Source organism: Chrysochloris asiatica, unplaced genomic scaffold (genome assembly GCF_000296735.1).
Source record: "Chrysochloris asiatica unplaced genomic scaffold, ChrAsi1.0 scaffold00071, whole genome shotgun sequence".
Lineage (NCBI taxonomy): Eukaryota > Metazoa > Chordata > Mammalia > Afrosoricida > Chrysochloridae > Chrysochloris > Chrysochloris asiatica.
Genome location: NW_006408589.1, coordinates 9,602,374 through 9,614,868, shown reverse-complemented (window position 1 = coordinate 9,614,868; position 12,495 = coordinate 9,602,374). Strand labels below are relative to the sequence as shown.

The following is a 12,495-nucleotide window of genomic DNA, read 5'->3' as shown; positions in this document are numbered from 1 at the left end:
ACGAGGTCATTTTACAGATTGGAAACTGAGGTCAGAGAATATATGGACATTGGGAACTTCCTTTCCACCCACACACTGAATCTCTTCTCTGTGCGCATTAATACCACATCCTTTCTCCTAAGGCTATGTAACTTGGTGTGTGGATTTATCTTGCTGGCTTTATTGGGTTTTAGAAGCTTTTTTCTGATGTGGTATCTCTTTCCAGTGAGATTTCACTTCTATTATGTGAAAGAGACCTTTTTAACAAGTTCCTTCCTTACCTTCCTTACCTTCTTCAGCAGCAGCTATATCTCTTGAATCGAGTCCCCACCCATCCACCTCAAATAAGTCTTATTGAGTTAGGCACAAGCATTTTCTCTGTGTATATACATATGCATGTGTGTGCATATGTCATTAGGCACTTACATTACTTAAACACAAAATCCACTGTGCTTAAATTCCATTTCTGAATAACAGTTTTTCTCTATTTGCCCTGATGGAGTCCTTGTGTGGTTCTGCAGGTTAATGCGCTGGACTGCAAGGCCAGATTGAACTGTAAGATCAGTGGTTCAAACCCACCAGACACTCCTAGGAAACCCTGACTCCTTGGAACTGACTTGACGGCACGTAACACAAATAACAACAACAATTTGCCCTGGTGTGGTGCTATAGGATAAGCACTGGACTGCTAACCACAAGGTTGGGGTTTCAACCCTACCACCTGCTCCTTGGAAACCCTGTACCAGAGTCTCTATGAGTTGGAACCAACTTGATGGCACTTAACAACAACAATAGCAGAGGAGTAAAGAGACTCAGGAGTTGGAGGAGAATATGGAATGTGTGGCTAATTGCCTCCATGAACAATTGCCTCATTCACCAGGAGATCAGAAGAACTGGTACCCAGCTACCATTACTGACCATTCTGATCAAATTTAGAAGAATCCTGATCAAAACGGGGGATATGCAAAACACAGCTCCAAATTCTCATGATCTCTACACTTTCTGGAGCCATGGAGGGCAGATGAACCCCTGAAACTTAGTACCCTGAGATAATCTTTAAACCTTAAATGAAAAATATTCCCTGAAGTCTTCTTAGAACCAAATAATAGTTAAGTAGTTATAAAATAAAAAAGAAAAGAGCATCATACTCTTTTTATTTTTTTAAATTTTTGTTATTTTATTAAATACAGTACATTGCCAAAAGGGTTCCATTCTTCACTCTTCCCATGTCCTTTCTCCCACAAAATAATTTTGTGGTGCTCTCTCATTGCGATTCTGTGTTCAGTTATATGTGCTCTAAGGGATGAAAGGAGTCCTGGTGTGGCTTTGAAGGATAAGCACTGGACCACAAGGTCAGTTTGAACTGCAAGGTTGTTTGTTCAAACTCACCACTAACTCCTTGGAACCCTTCATAGGGTTGCTATGAGTCGAAACTGACTCAACGGCACTTAACACATGGAAAGTTTTAGGGCTTAACCTATCTTTTGTGCCATGATAACCTAAAGCATGAGAGAAAAGCAAAGTTGAGATAAGTAGTCATAGTAATTTTAGTTAGGGTAATGTATACCAGCCAACAGACATCCAGCATTCAGACATGAGTGAGCCCAGCAAAGTCAACACAGTTGTCAATTTTGCTAACACAGATACATGCATAATCATTGATTCTTGTTTTGTGCCTCTGAGGTTTTGTGACTGTTTCTTATACCACATACTCACTTATTCCACCTCAGTATCCATATCATTTTTTTTTTTTTAATTTTTATTGTGAATTGAGTGATAGTTTATGTGGGAGAACATTGGTTTTTCACCATTGTTTCATTGCAATGATTACAATCCCATCTGTGCATCATCATTCAACAGTATTTCCTTGTATTACCTCTGTTCCTCTATTTGTTTGTTTTGGTGGGTTTTTTTTGGTGGGGGGGCGAGGGATGTATATAAAAACACTCAGGAATATGTAATCATTTAAACAACTAAAGGGCACATTCTGCAAGCCTGCCTCCTGGCCACCAGCACACAGCCTTTCTCTCTCCATGAGTCTAGAGTCCTTAGCTGCTCTATCTTTCCATATCCTAATCTCTGCCTCCATCTGTGGTGTTGCTTTTTTTCTCTTTTTGAGCATCATGCTCTTTTAAGAATTATTTACATGGAATCAAATTGACAAGAGCAACTGGAAAGATTCTATAGGAACCTTAGGGGCAGTGAGTTTGTGTTAATGGGGAAGAACATCTCAGAAAAGGAGGGTGTCCATGGTCAAAGAATGTGACCACTGTCACTGAACTGGACATGTAGTAACTGTTGAACTGGAGTATGTTTTATTGTGTGTATTTTCAACAACAAAAAAAAAACAAAAAAACAGAATTTTTTAAAAAGTGAAAAAAATTTTTCAATTTTTAATATTCTAGTTGCTAAGTGCCATTGGGTCAGTTCTGAACCATAGCGACCCTGTTTAGCATTTCCAAGGAGTGGCTGGTTAGCTTGAACCACCGACTTTGTGATTCAAACTGACTGCAGTCCAACGCATTAGCCCACAGCGCCTAAGTGAATAAAATTTTGTTACAGGCATCATCTTAAGGGCCATCGAGACCACATTGTATTTAGAGATCATTATCTAGCTCCTCTAACCCTAGTCTGCCAACGTCTTCTCAATGGACTGCAAAGAATGCAGCTCAGAAGTATCTGAGAAATCCCAGCTCTACCACATGTTCACCCTTTACTTTAAACCATCTTAAATATATCCTTATTATATCCAATGCCCTGTAGTACTAAAGGCCTTTGTTGCATAAGCAATTTCTCCAGTCCAGGGTGGTTTCTCTGACAGTTTCCCATTTACCTTCCACCTATTATTGCTCTCGACTTTGAATTTTAAAACCCCACTGTGATTTGAGAAAGATTTAAAGGATCTTGAAGGACAAAATCAGAAAGCTAGATTAGCAATTACTATAAACCTGTCAGAAAGTTAGACTTTTTTTTCTTTAGGCCAAAACGAAGGCTCAAGTGTAATCCGAATGCATTGTATAATGAAGCTGATATCCTGGAAAAGTGTTTTTATATTTCACTCAACTGTCTACCTGACTTCCCCCTTTCATTCTCACACACTGAAGACATTCCTAAGATGATGCCTTTTTTATCTGAATTCTGGGGAAATAACTACAGCATTAAGTCTCATTTAGGCTGAATGAAAATTCATTTTCTTGCTTCCTTCCCTGTTGACTCCTTTTCTCAGCTTTAATCAAAAGAAACAGTGCCAGCTATGTACCAAACCACCTGAGTGTCTGTACCCCCAGAAGCTCTCTGCCCCTGGAAAGGACCCTAAATGTCTATCCTGACAAAGGGAAAAACCAAGGTGGGCTTCCTGGGCTTGGACATTCTGAAGAAGAAAGAGACAGTTGTTGATGAAACACATAAGGTGTCAGCTTGAATGATGAGGCTGCTTTAGTATGTTTGCTTGCCCTCCCCACTTGTTGTTGCTATAGTTAAGTGCAATCAAGGGTTCTGACCCATAGTGACTCTACCAACGAGTGGCTGGTAGGTTGGAACCACCGACCTTCCAGTTAGTAGTCCAGTGTTTATCCTACAGAGCCACACCAGGACCTGCAGTTACTAGGCTTCCCTCCCTGTCTGCCCTGTCTGATGATGGGTGTATACACATATGGTGGGTGTATTCCAAGTTGTTGTCTACTTAGTCCTGCTCACCAAGGCTAGCCTTCATGGTTCAGTCTGATCACAACAGTAATAGCTAACATTTTTGTGTTCAGAGGGAACCACATGCAGATAGCTGTTCTGGGTGCTTCATAAATAATGATCCATTTACTCTTCACAACAACTCTGTGAGATCAAAACTATTACCATGTACATGCTGATGATCATCCTTCCAGGATGATGAAGGGTGCTAAGGCTACAAGAAATGACGTGAATTTGTTCAACTTTTACACATTTAGCTTCTGGTGGAGTCAATTTACAAATTCAAGCTTTGTCTAGCTCCGGAAGATGGGTTGTGAAACAGCTAAGGGCTGTTTCCACAAAGTAGCTCACCACTACTGCTGCGTTGATTCCAACTCCTAGTGGCCCCATGGGACAGGGCAGAACTATTCCATAGTGCTTCCAAGACTTTACATCTGTATGGGAACAGACAGCTTTATCCTCCCAAGGAGTGGCTGCTGGGTTTGAAGCATCAACCATGTGGTAGCAGCCCAACACTTAACCCTCTGTACCGCCAGGACTCCTTTCTCAAGGTAAAGCTGACCTGAATGCCGTGGATAGAGTAAAGCTTTTAGGATTTTCATTTGCTGATGTGGCACAACTCAAAATGAGAAGAAACAGCTGCAAACACCCATTAACAACAGCTTTCAAATATATGTCAGTTTTCTCACAATTGTATCTGTGGTACACTGAACACAACCACTTAACCACTGAGCCCCACCACCTCTGCTCTGGGTCCTGACTCTACCAAGCACTGTGCTAGGGACATGCAGACATACTGTCACATGGTCTTTTCAACAGGTAGGCATTACGATTGCATTTTTATAAGGTGCCTATCCAGTCACATAGCTAGTATGGGTAGGAACCAGACCGATTATTTTTCTCATTTGACAGCTATTTATTAAGCATCTAGTATGGTCTGTAGGCATGGGTGCTTCGGTAGTTGAATTCTCTCCTTCCATGTGAGAGACCCAAGTTCATTTCCCAACCATTGTACCTCATGCACAGACACCACTCACCTGTCAGTGCCAGGTAGGTTACAGCAGACCTTCTAGACTAAAATAGAATAGGATGAAATATCTGGCCATCTACATCGAAAATCAGCCAATAAGCCATATAGATCCAGACAGGGTCATCTGCATCAGATTAAGAGAGTGGCAGAAAGAGACCTGGCAGTGAGTGGCGGCTGGACTGGGCCATGCTGGTGCTGGCTGTAGACTCTGCTTCTCTGCCTGCTGCTGTTTCTGGGAACTGGGTGCCAGGGCTGAAGGGCCCCTAGGGGACAGTGATCCCCTTCCCCGGCTCCCCTGCCTGCCCTGTCGGGGAGGGCAGAAGATGCCGGTGAAGAAGAAAAAATCCCCCGGGGTGGCAGCGGCAGTAGTGGAATACGGAGGCCTCAAGAAGTATAAAATCTCCAGTTATTGCAGATTCCAACCTCCTGTTAGACTAATAAGTGGAGAAGAACATTTTTCAAGCAAGAAGTGCCTGGCTTGGTTTTATGAGTATGCAGGTCCTGATGAAGTTGTAGGGCGAGAAGGAATGGAAAAGTTTTGTGAAGACATTGGTGTTGAACCTGAAAATATTATTATGTTAGTTTTAGCATGGAAATTGGAGGCTGAAAGCATGAGATTTTTTACCAAGGAAGAATGGTTAAAGGGGATGACTTTATTACAGTGTGACTGCACAGAAAAGTTACAGAACAAATTTGACTTTTTGCACTCACAGTTGAATGCTATTTCATCATTTAAGAATATCTACAGATATGCCTTTGATTTTGCAAGGGATAAAGATCAGAGAAGCCTTGATGTTGATACTGCTAAATCTATGTTAGCTCTTCTGCTTGGGAGGACATGGCCACTGTTTTCAGTATTTTACCAGTACCTGGAGCAATCAAAGTATCATGTTATGAACAAAGATCAGTGGTACAATGTATTAGAATTCAGCAGAATGGTCCATGCCGATCCTAGTAACTACAATGAAGATGGTGCTTGGCCTGTTCTTCTTGATGAATTTGTTGAGTGACAAAAAGTCCGTCAAGCATCATAACAAGAACTATTGTGAAGAAAATGCAAACCTTTTGATTCCCATGTGTATACAAACTAATAAGATGAGGGGATAAAATGGATCCAAAGGGTGCATTTCATTCATATGAAAGACTCCTTATAGTGCTTTCTTTCCTTTTTTTTTTAAAGGAAAAATTCTTGTTACATGTGATGGGCATTGAGCCACACACCTCTTCTGAGAGTAAATATTGAAGTTTTGTTTTGAGTTATGTTTATAACATTTATTTCAGAACAATAAAGATTCAGATTTGTGACCAAAAAAAAAAAAAAAGAGAGAGAGAGAGAGAGAGAGTGGTACAGGACGAGGCTGTGTTTGTTTTTGTTGTATATAGATCATAAGTCTGACAGACTCATTGGCACCTGGCAACATGTTTTGTGCTCCATTATGGATACAATTGTGAGAATACAAACATGGTATCTACTTTCATAAAGCTCTCGCTGGGTGGGAGAGGCAATATTAATCAATAAAGACATCATTCCAAGGTTGGGTAACAGAGCAGACCACTAGGTGCCAGGGCTGGATGTCTGACTGAGGTGGAAGGGTGGGGCTGTCTGGGGTATTTATTTCAGTAGAAGAGGTGTTTGACCTAAGATGGGAATGATGAATTGGCCCATTTCAAGGGAAACCAGGTGGTAATGCAGGGGAAAGAAAGGCATGGGGGCAGTCAAGGAATAGTATTTTTGTGTGTAAAGGTCCTGAGGTGGAAGATGTAATATGAGTTTGAGGCCATGAACAAGTGTGGCTAGATTGCGTAGAACAAGGGACAAAGGGGGAAATGTACCTTGAAATGAAGCAGAGGAAATAAGACTTTGTGATTCATCTTAATCTAAAGTATTGTTTTTAACACAATGACACAGTTAATTTACACTGGGCAAATAACCTAAAGATTGGTGATTTCAACCCACCCAGCAGTGCTGCAGAGGAAAGACCTGACAATATGCTTCTTTAAAGATTACAGCAAAAAAAAGAAAAAAAAAGAAAGAAAAAAGAAAACTAACCTATTGAGCATTTCTCCTCTAACACATGGGATTGCCATGAGTCAGAATCAAGCCAATGACAACACTTTTGGTTTGGTTTGGTTTCTGCTGGCCATGCTATTTGTTGGTGGTGGTGTTACATGCCATTCAGTCTGTTCTGACTCATAGCAACCCTGTATAGGGTTTCCAAGGAGAGACTGGTGAGCTTGAATTGCCTACCTTATAGCCCAGTGCATTTACCCACAGCATTCTTAATAGCAACTTTTGCTTTCCGTAGCCAGTGAAACCACTGGTGAAAAGCTTGTTTTCCAAATCTTTGAAACATGGCTCACATTACAGACACATATAATTTCAAATGTCCCTGTGCTTTGCCATTGCTAACATATTAAATCAGAGCCACATTTGCAAAGGAAATAATGCAGGTGAAAATCCTTGTAAACAGTGAAGTACTTTACACACGCCTGTGTCATTATCCTTAATAATGGGGCTTGTTTTAGATGATACATGAGCCGCTTTTCAGAGTTAATATATGTAAAGTGTTCAAATGGTGCCTGGCTCCTGGTAAACAACATTATCAATGTTAACTATTGTTTTCATCGGTTTGCCTCCCTTTTTTCTTTCCCAGGCTTGGTCTGAGGAGTATCAGTGCTTTGGGAGATGATTTTATGCATCTGTGCCCCTCTTCTCTTTCAGGCCAGAACAAAATCTGTTTCATCCCAGGCATGGTGGGACCCATATTAGAGATGACACTCATCCCTGAGACGGAACTCCGGAAAGCCACCATACCAATCTTCTTTGACATGATGCTGTGTGAATATCAAAGGAGTGGGGATTTCAAAAAGGTAAAAAATGAGCCTGGGAACTCAAGACAGCATCTCTAATCCCTAACCCATTTCCCTATAATGATATCCTCATTCCATCTGCCTGAGCGGCATTCAGAGGGCCGGTCATCACAGAGAAGCATTTATTCATGTGCCTAGAACAAGCTGGCAGATTGGGTTTGGTCAATCTTCTATCATGCGCTTCTGCCAAAGGCCAAGATGAAAAGGAATTTTCTTGCTGTGTATCTGTTTGATCTCTTTCTCAATAATATAAGGATCCTGCTTCCCTACCTAATAATTTTCTAAAGAAGTTAAAAGGATTCCCCACCCCCTCACCACTTTCACTCACCCCAATCTCAAACTCCCCCATGTCTGGTTCTTCATATTCCCGGATAATGTTGAAGATCTAGATAGAACTAATTTGCATCAGGTGTTGTCCTTGACAACGCATCAAAGTTGACAGCAAATGAGTTTAGAGGAGTGTCCTGTGTGCCTGGTCTGAGAATGAGAAGGAGTGAGTACCTACTGTCAAATTCATTGATTACTGTTGTTGGACTGGCTTGGTTCTAACTCACTGCAATCCTGTATAGGGTTTCTGAGGCTATAAATTTTAACAAGAGCAGAGAACCTCATCTTTTTCCTTTGGAGCAGTTGACAAGTTTGAACTACTCACCTTGTGTTTAGCAGTCCAATTCTTATCCTCTAGCATTCTTTCAAAGGTCATTTGTTGTTATTGTTAAGGGCCATGGAGTTAGTTCTGACTCATAGCAATCCTGTGTAGGGTTTCTGAGGAACAACTGGTAAGTTTGAACCCCCAACCTTGCACTTCAAACTCACTTTGTGGTCCAGTGCATTATCTCACTGTGCCACACCAGGACTCAAAGGTCATTTAGCTGAGTGTTTTCATTGAAAATCTAGTTAAATGTGAATGACAAGATACGGAATGGAATGAGAGGCAGAATGCTGCTATTGCTGATGGTGAGGAATCCAATAAGGAATGAAACCAGGTGAGGAGGTGGGGCAGAAAGGGAGCAGTAACAGATCTAAGGGAGACGGCTCTGGTAGCATCAACAGGGCTTGAAGCCAAACCTCCCTAAACTGAATGATCGTTGCAATAAATTACAATTTCAGGCTGAAGAACTTGGTAGAATTCTTCAGTTTCATCATCACTGGCTTTTGTTATTGTTAAGTGCTGTCAAGTAGGTTCTGACTCATGGTGACCCTGCATAGGGTTTCTGAGGAGCAGCTGGTAGGTTTGAACAGCCAACTTTGTGATCTAGTGCTTATCCTGAAGCACCACACCAGGACTCCATCACTAATTTTAGTGCTTGGTAAATTTGTATAATAATAGTATTAACTGGTTTTCCTTGTTTGTTGTTTTTTTTAAGTGCCATTGAGTTGGTTCCAACTCAGGGAGACCCTATATAGGGTTCTCAAGGAGTAGCTGGTGAGTTTGAACCACCTGCCTTGCTTGCAGTTCAAACTGACCTTGATGTTGAGTGCTTAACCTGTGGTGCCAAACCAGGATGTTATCCTATCTAGACAGCATTATGCTTTACTATAGATCTTGAACCGTAGTGGTTACGGATCGGGCTGTGAACCGCAAGGTCAGCAGTTTGAAACTACCAGCTGTTCCGCAGGAGAAAAATGAGACTTTCTGCACCCGTAAAGATTTACAGCCTCAGAAACCCTGTACAGGGTCGCTATGAGTCAGAACCGACTTCACGGTACACAACATACATCTTGAAGTGTTCTTATTGATGATGAATGGAATGCCATTCCTCTTCAATTTGTCATTCCTGGCATTATCAAACCATACTATTGTCAGATTCAGAATGGTCACTACCAGTCCATTAAGCTAACTAATGCCTAGGAGATTGATCTTTATGTGTTCCATTTCAATTTTTACAATTTCCAATTTTCTTAGACTCATACATTGTACATTCCAATGTTTACAGTTATTTCTCCTCATTTTGAGTTGTGCCCCATCAGCAAATGAAGGACCAGAAATCTGGATTCATTTATATCATCACCATCAACTCTGCTTTGAGGAGGCATCTCTTCCCCAGTCATATTTTGAGTGCCTTCCAATCTGAAAGGCTCATCTTCCGGAACTTTATCTGACAGTATTCATGTGCTCCACCACTCATCTGTCAGTTTGTCATATTGTGATGGCTTGTGTGTTGCTGTGATTCTGGAAGCTATGCCACCAGTATTTTAAATATCAGCAGGATCACCAATGGTGAACAGGTTTTAGATGAGCTTCCAGACAATGGCAGGCTATGAAGAGAGATGGACTACTTCTGAATATTTAGTCACTGAAAACCTTATCAATAGCAGTGGAACACTGTCAGATAGCACCAAAATACTGAATATTGAAACATGATGAAGAACACCAGATTATTGTCAGATGCAGTGCCAGAAAATGAGCCACTCAGGTTGGAAGGCACTTAAAATACGACTAGGGAAGAGCTGCCTCCTTAAAATAGAGTTGACCATGATGACCCAAATGGAGAAGAGGCTTCAGATCTTCATTTGCTGTTGGAGCACACCTCAAAATGAAAGAGAAACAGTTCTAAGCATCCATAAATAATTCGAACATGGAATGTATGAAGTATGAATCTAAGAAAATTGTAAAGTATCGAAAATTAAATGGAACACATAATCATAGATATCCTAGGCATTAGTGAGATGAAATGGACTGGTATGGGCCATTTAGAATCTGATAATCACATGGCTTACTATGCCAGGAATGTCAAATTGAAGAGGAATAGTGTCACTTTCATCATCTAAAAGAACATAATCAAGATCTGTCTTCAAGTACAATGCTGTCTGTGATAGGATAATACCCATCTGCCTACAAGAAAGACCAGTTAATACCATTAGTATTCAAATTTATGCACCAACCACTAAAGCCAGTGAAGATGAAATAGAAGAATTCTACAAACTTCTTCATTCTGAAATTTATCAAACATGCAACCAAGATATGTTGATAATTTCTGGCAGTTAGAATGCAATGATTGGAAACAAAGAGGAAGGATCAGCAGTTGGAAAATATATCCTTGGTAATAGAAACTATGCTGCAAATTGCATGATAGAATTTCACAAAACCAATGACTTCTTCACTGCAAATACCTTTTTAAACAACATAAATGACAACCACACACATGAACCTCATCAGATGGAATACACAGAAATCAAATTGACTACATCAGTGGAAAGAGATGGTGGGAAAGATCCAAATCATCAGCCAAAACAAGGCCCGGGGCAGACTGTGGAACAGACCATCAACTGCTCATATGCAAGTTCAGGCTGAAGCTGAAGAAAATTAAAACAAGTCCATGAGAGCCAAAATATGACCTTGAACAGATCCCACCTGAATTTAGAGACCAGCTAAAAAAACAGATTTGATGTATTAGACACTAAAAATGAAGACCAGAGAGTTGTCAGATGACATCAAGAACATCATACAGGAAGAAAGCAAAAGGTCATTAAGAAGATAAGAAAGAAGGAAAAGACCAAATGGATGTCAGAAGAGATTCTTAACTTGCTCATGAGTGTAGAGATGCTAAAGCCAATGGAAGAAGTGAGGAGGTACAAGAGCTGAACAGAAAATTTCAAAGGTCAACTCGTGAAGACAAAGTCAAATTTTACAATGAAATGTGCAAAGACCTGGAGTTAGAAAACCAAAAGGGAATACCACACTCAGCATCTCTCAAGTCAAGGGAACTGAAGATCAAATTCAAGCCTCAGCTTGCCACTTGGAAGGATTCTATGGCAAAATATTAATGTTGCAGAAGGCATCAAAAGAAGATGGAAGGAACACACAGTCACTGTACCAAAAAGAAATGGTCTATGTTCAACCATTTCAAGAAGTAGCATATAGTCAAGAGCCAGTGGTACTGTAGGAAGAAGTTCAAGGTGCATTGAGGGAATTGGAATAGAAGACCCTGAGAAATGATAGAATACAAATTGAAATCTTTCAGTTTGTATTCTATCATTTAATAAAATAAAATAAAGCACTGGAGGCACTCACTCATCCATGCCAAGAAATTTGGAAGACAGCTAGCTACCTGGCTAACTGATTGAAAGAGATCTGTATTTGTGCCCATTCTTATGAGAGGTGACCCAGTATAATGTGGAGATCATTGGACAATATCCTTAATATCACATGAAAGTAAATTTTTGCTAAAGATAATTTTTTAAAAATGATTGCAACAGTACATTGGCAGGGATCTGCCAGAGGTTTAAGCCAGATTCAGACGAGAATGTAGAATGAGGGATGTCTTTGCTGATGTCAGATGGATATTGGCTGAAAGCAGAGAGTAACAGAAAGATGTTTACCATGCTTTATTGACTATGCAAAGGCTTTCGATTGTGTGTATCATGACAATCTCTGGACAATATTGCAGAGAATGAGCACTCTGGAATACTTAATTGTGCTCATGAGGAACCTGTACATAGACCGAGAAACAGTTATTCAAGCAGAACAAGGGTACTTTGAATGGTTTAAAATCATTAAAATTGTGCACCAGGATTGTATTCTTTCACCATACTTATCCTGTCTGTTTGCTGAGAAAGTAATCCAAGAAACTGGATTATATGACGAAGGGTATGACATCTGGATTGAAGGAAGATTCATTAGCAACCTGTGATCTATAGATGCTGCAACCTCACTTACTGAAAGGGAAGAGGACTTAAAATACTTACTGATGAAGATCCAAGACCATAGCCTTTGGTATGGGTTGCACCTCACTGTAAAGAAAACAAAAATCCTCACCACTGGACCAATAAATAACATCAAGATAAATGAAGAAAAAATTGAGGTTATTGAAGACTTCATTTTGCTTGGGTATACTATCAACACTCATTGAAGCAGCAGTCAGGACATCAAATCACACATTGTATTAGACACATCTGCTACATAAGACTTTTTAAAAAGTATTCAAGAG

The 12,495-nt window shown here is 40.4% G+C and overlaps 1 protein-coding gene and 1 pseudogene across 1 annotated transcript in view; both read left to right on the top strand.

Moving 5' to 3' along the window:
• Positions 1 to 12,495, top strand: part of DOCK2 (dedicator of cytokinesis 2) — a 658,261-nt gene that overhangs the window by 570,719 nt on the left and 75,047 nt on the right. Inside the window, exon 33 of the mRNA XM_006864832.1 lies at positions 7,416 to 7,564. Coding sequence (XP_006864894.1) covers positions 7,416 to 7,564 — 149 coding nt within the window. The remainder of the gene's footprint in view (positions 1 to 7,415; positions 7,565 to 12,495) is intronic.
• LOC102824467 lies at positions 5,017 to 5,727 on the top strand (annotated as a pseudogene).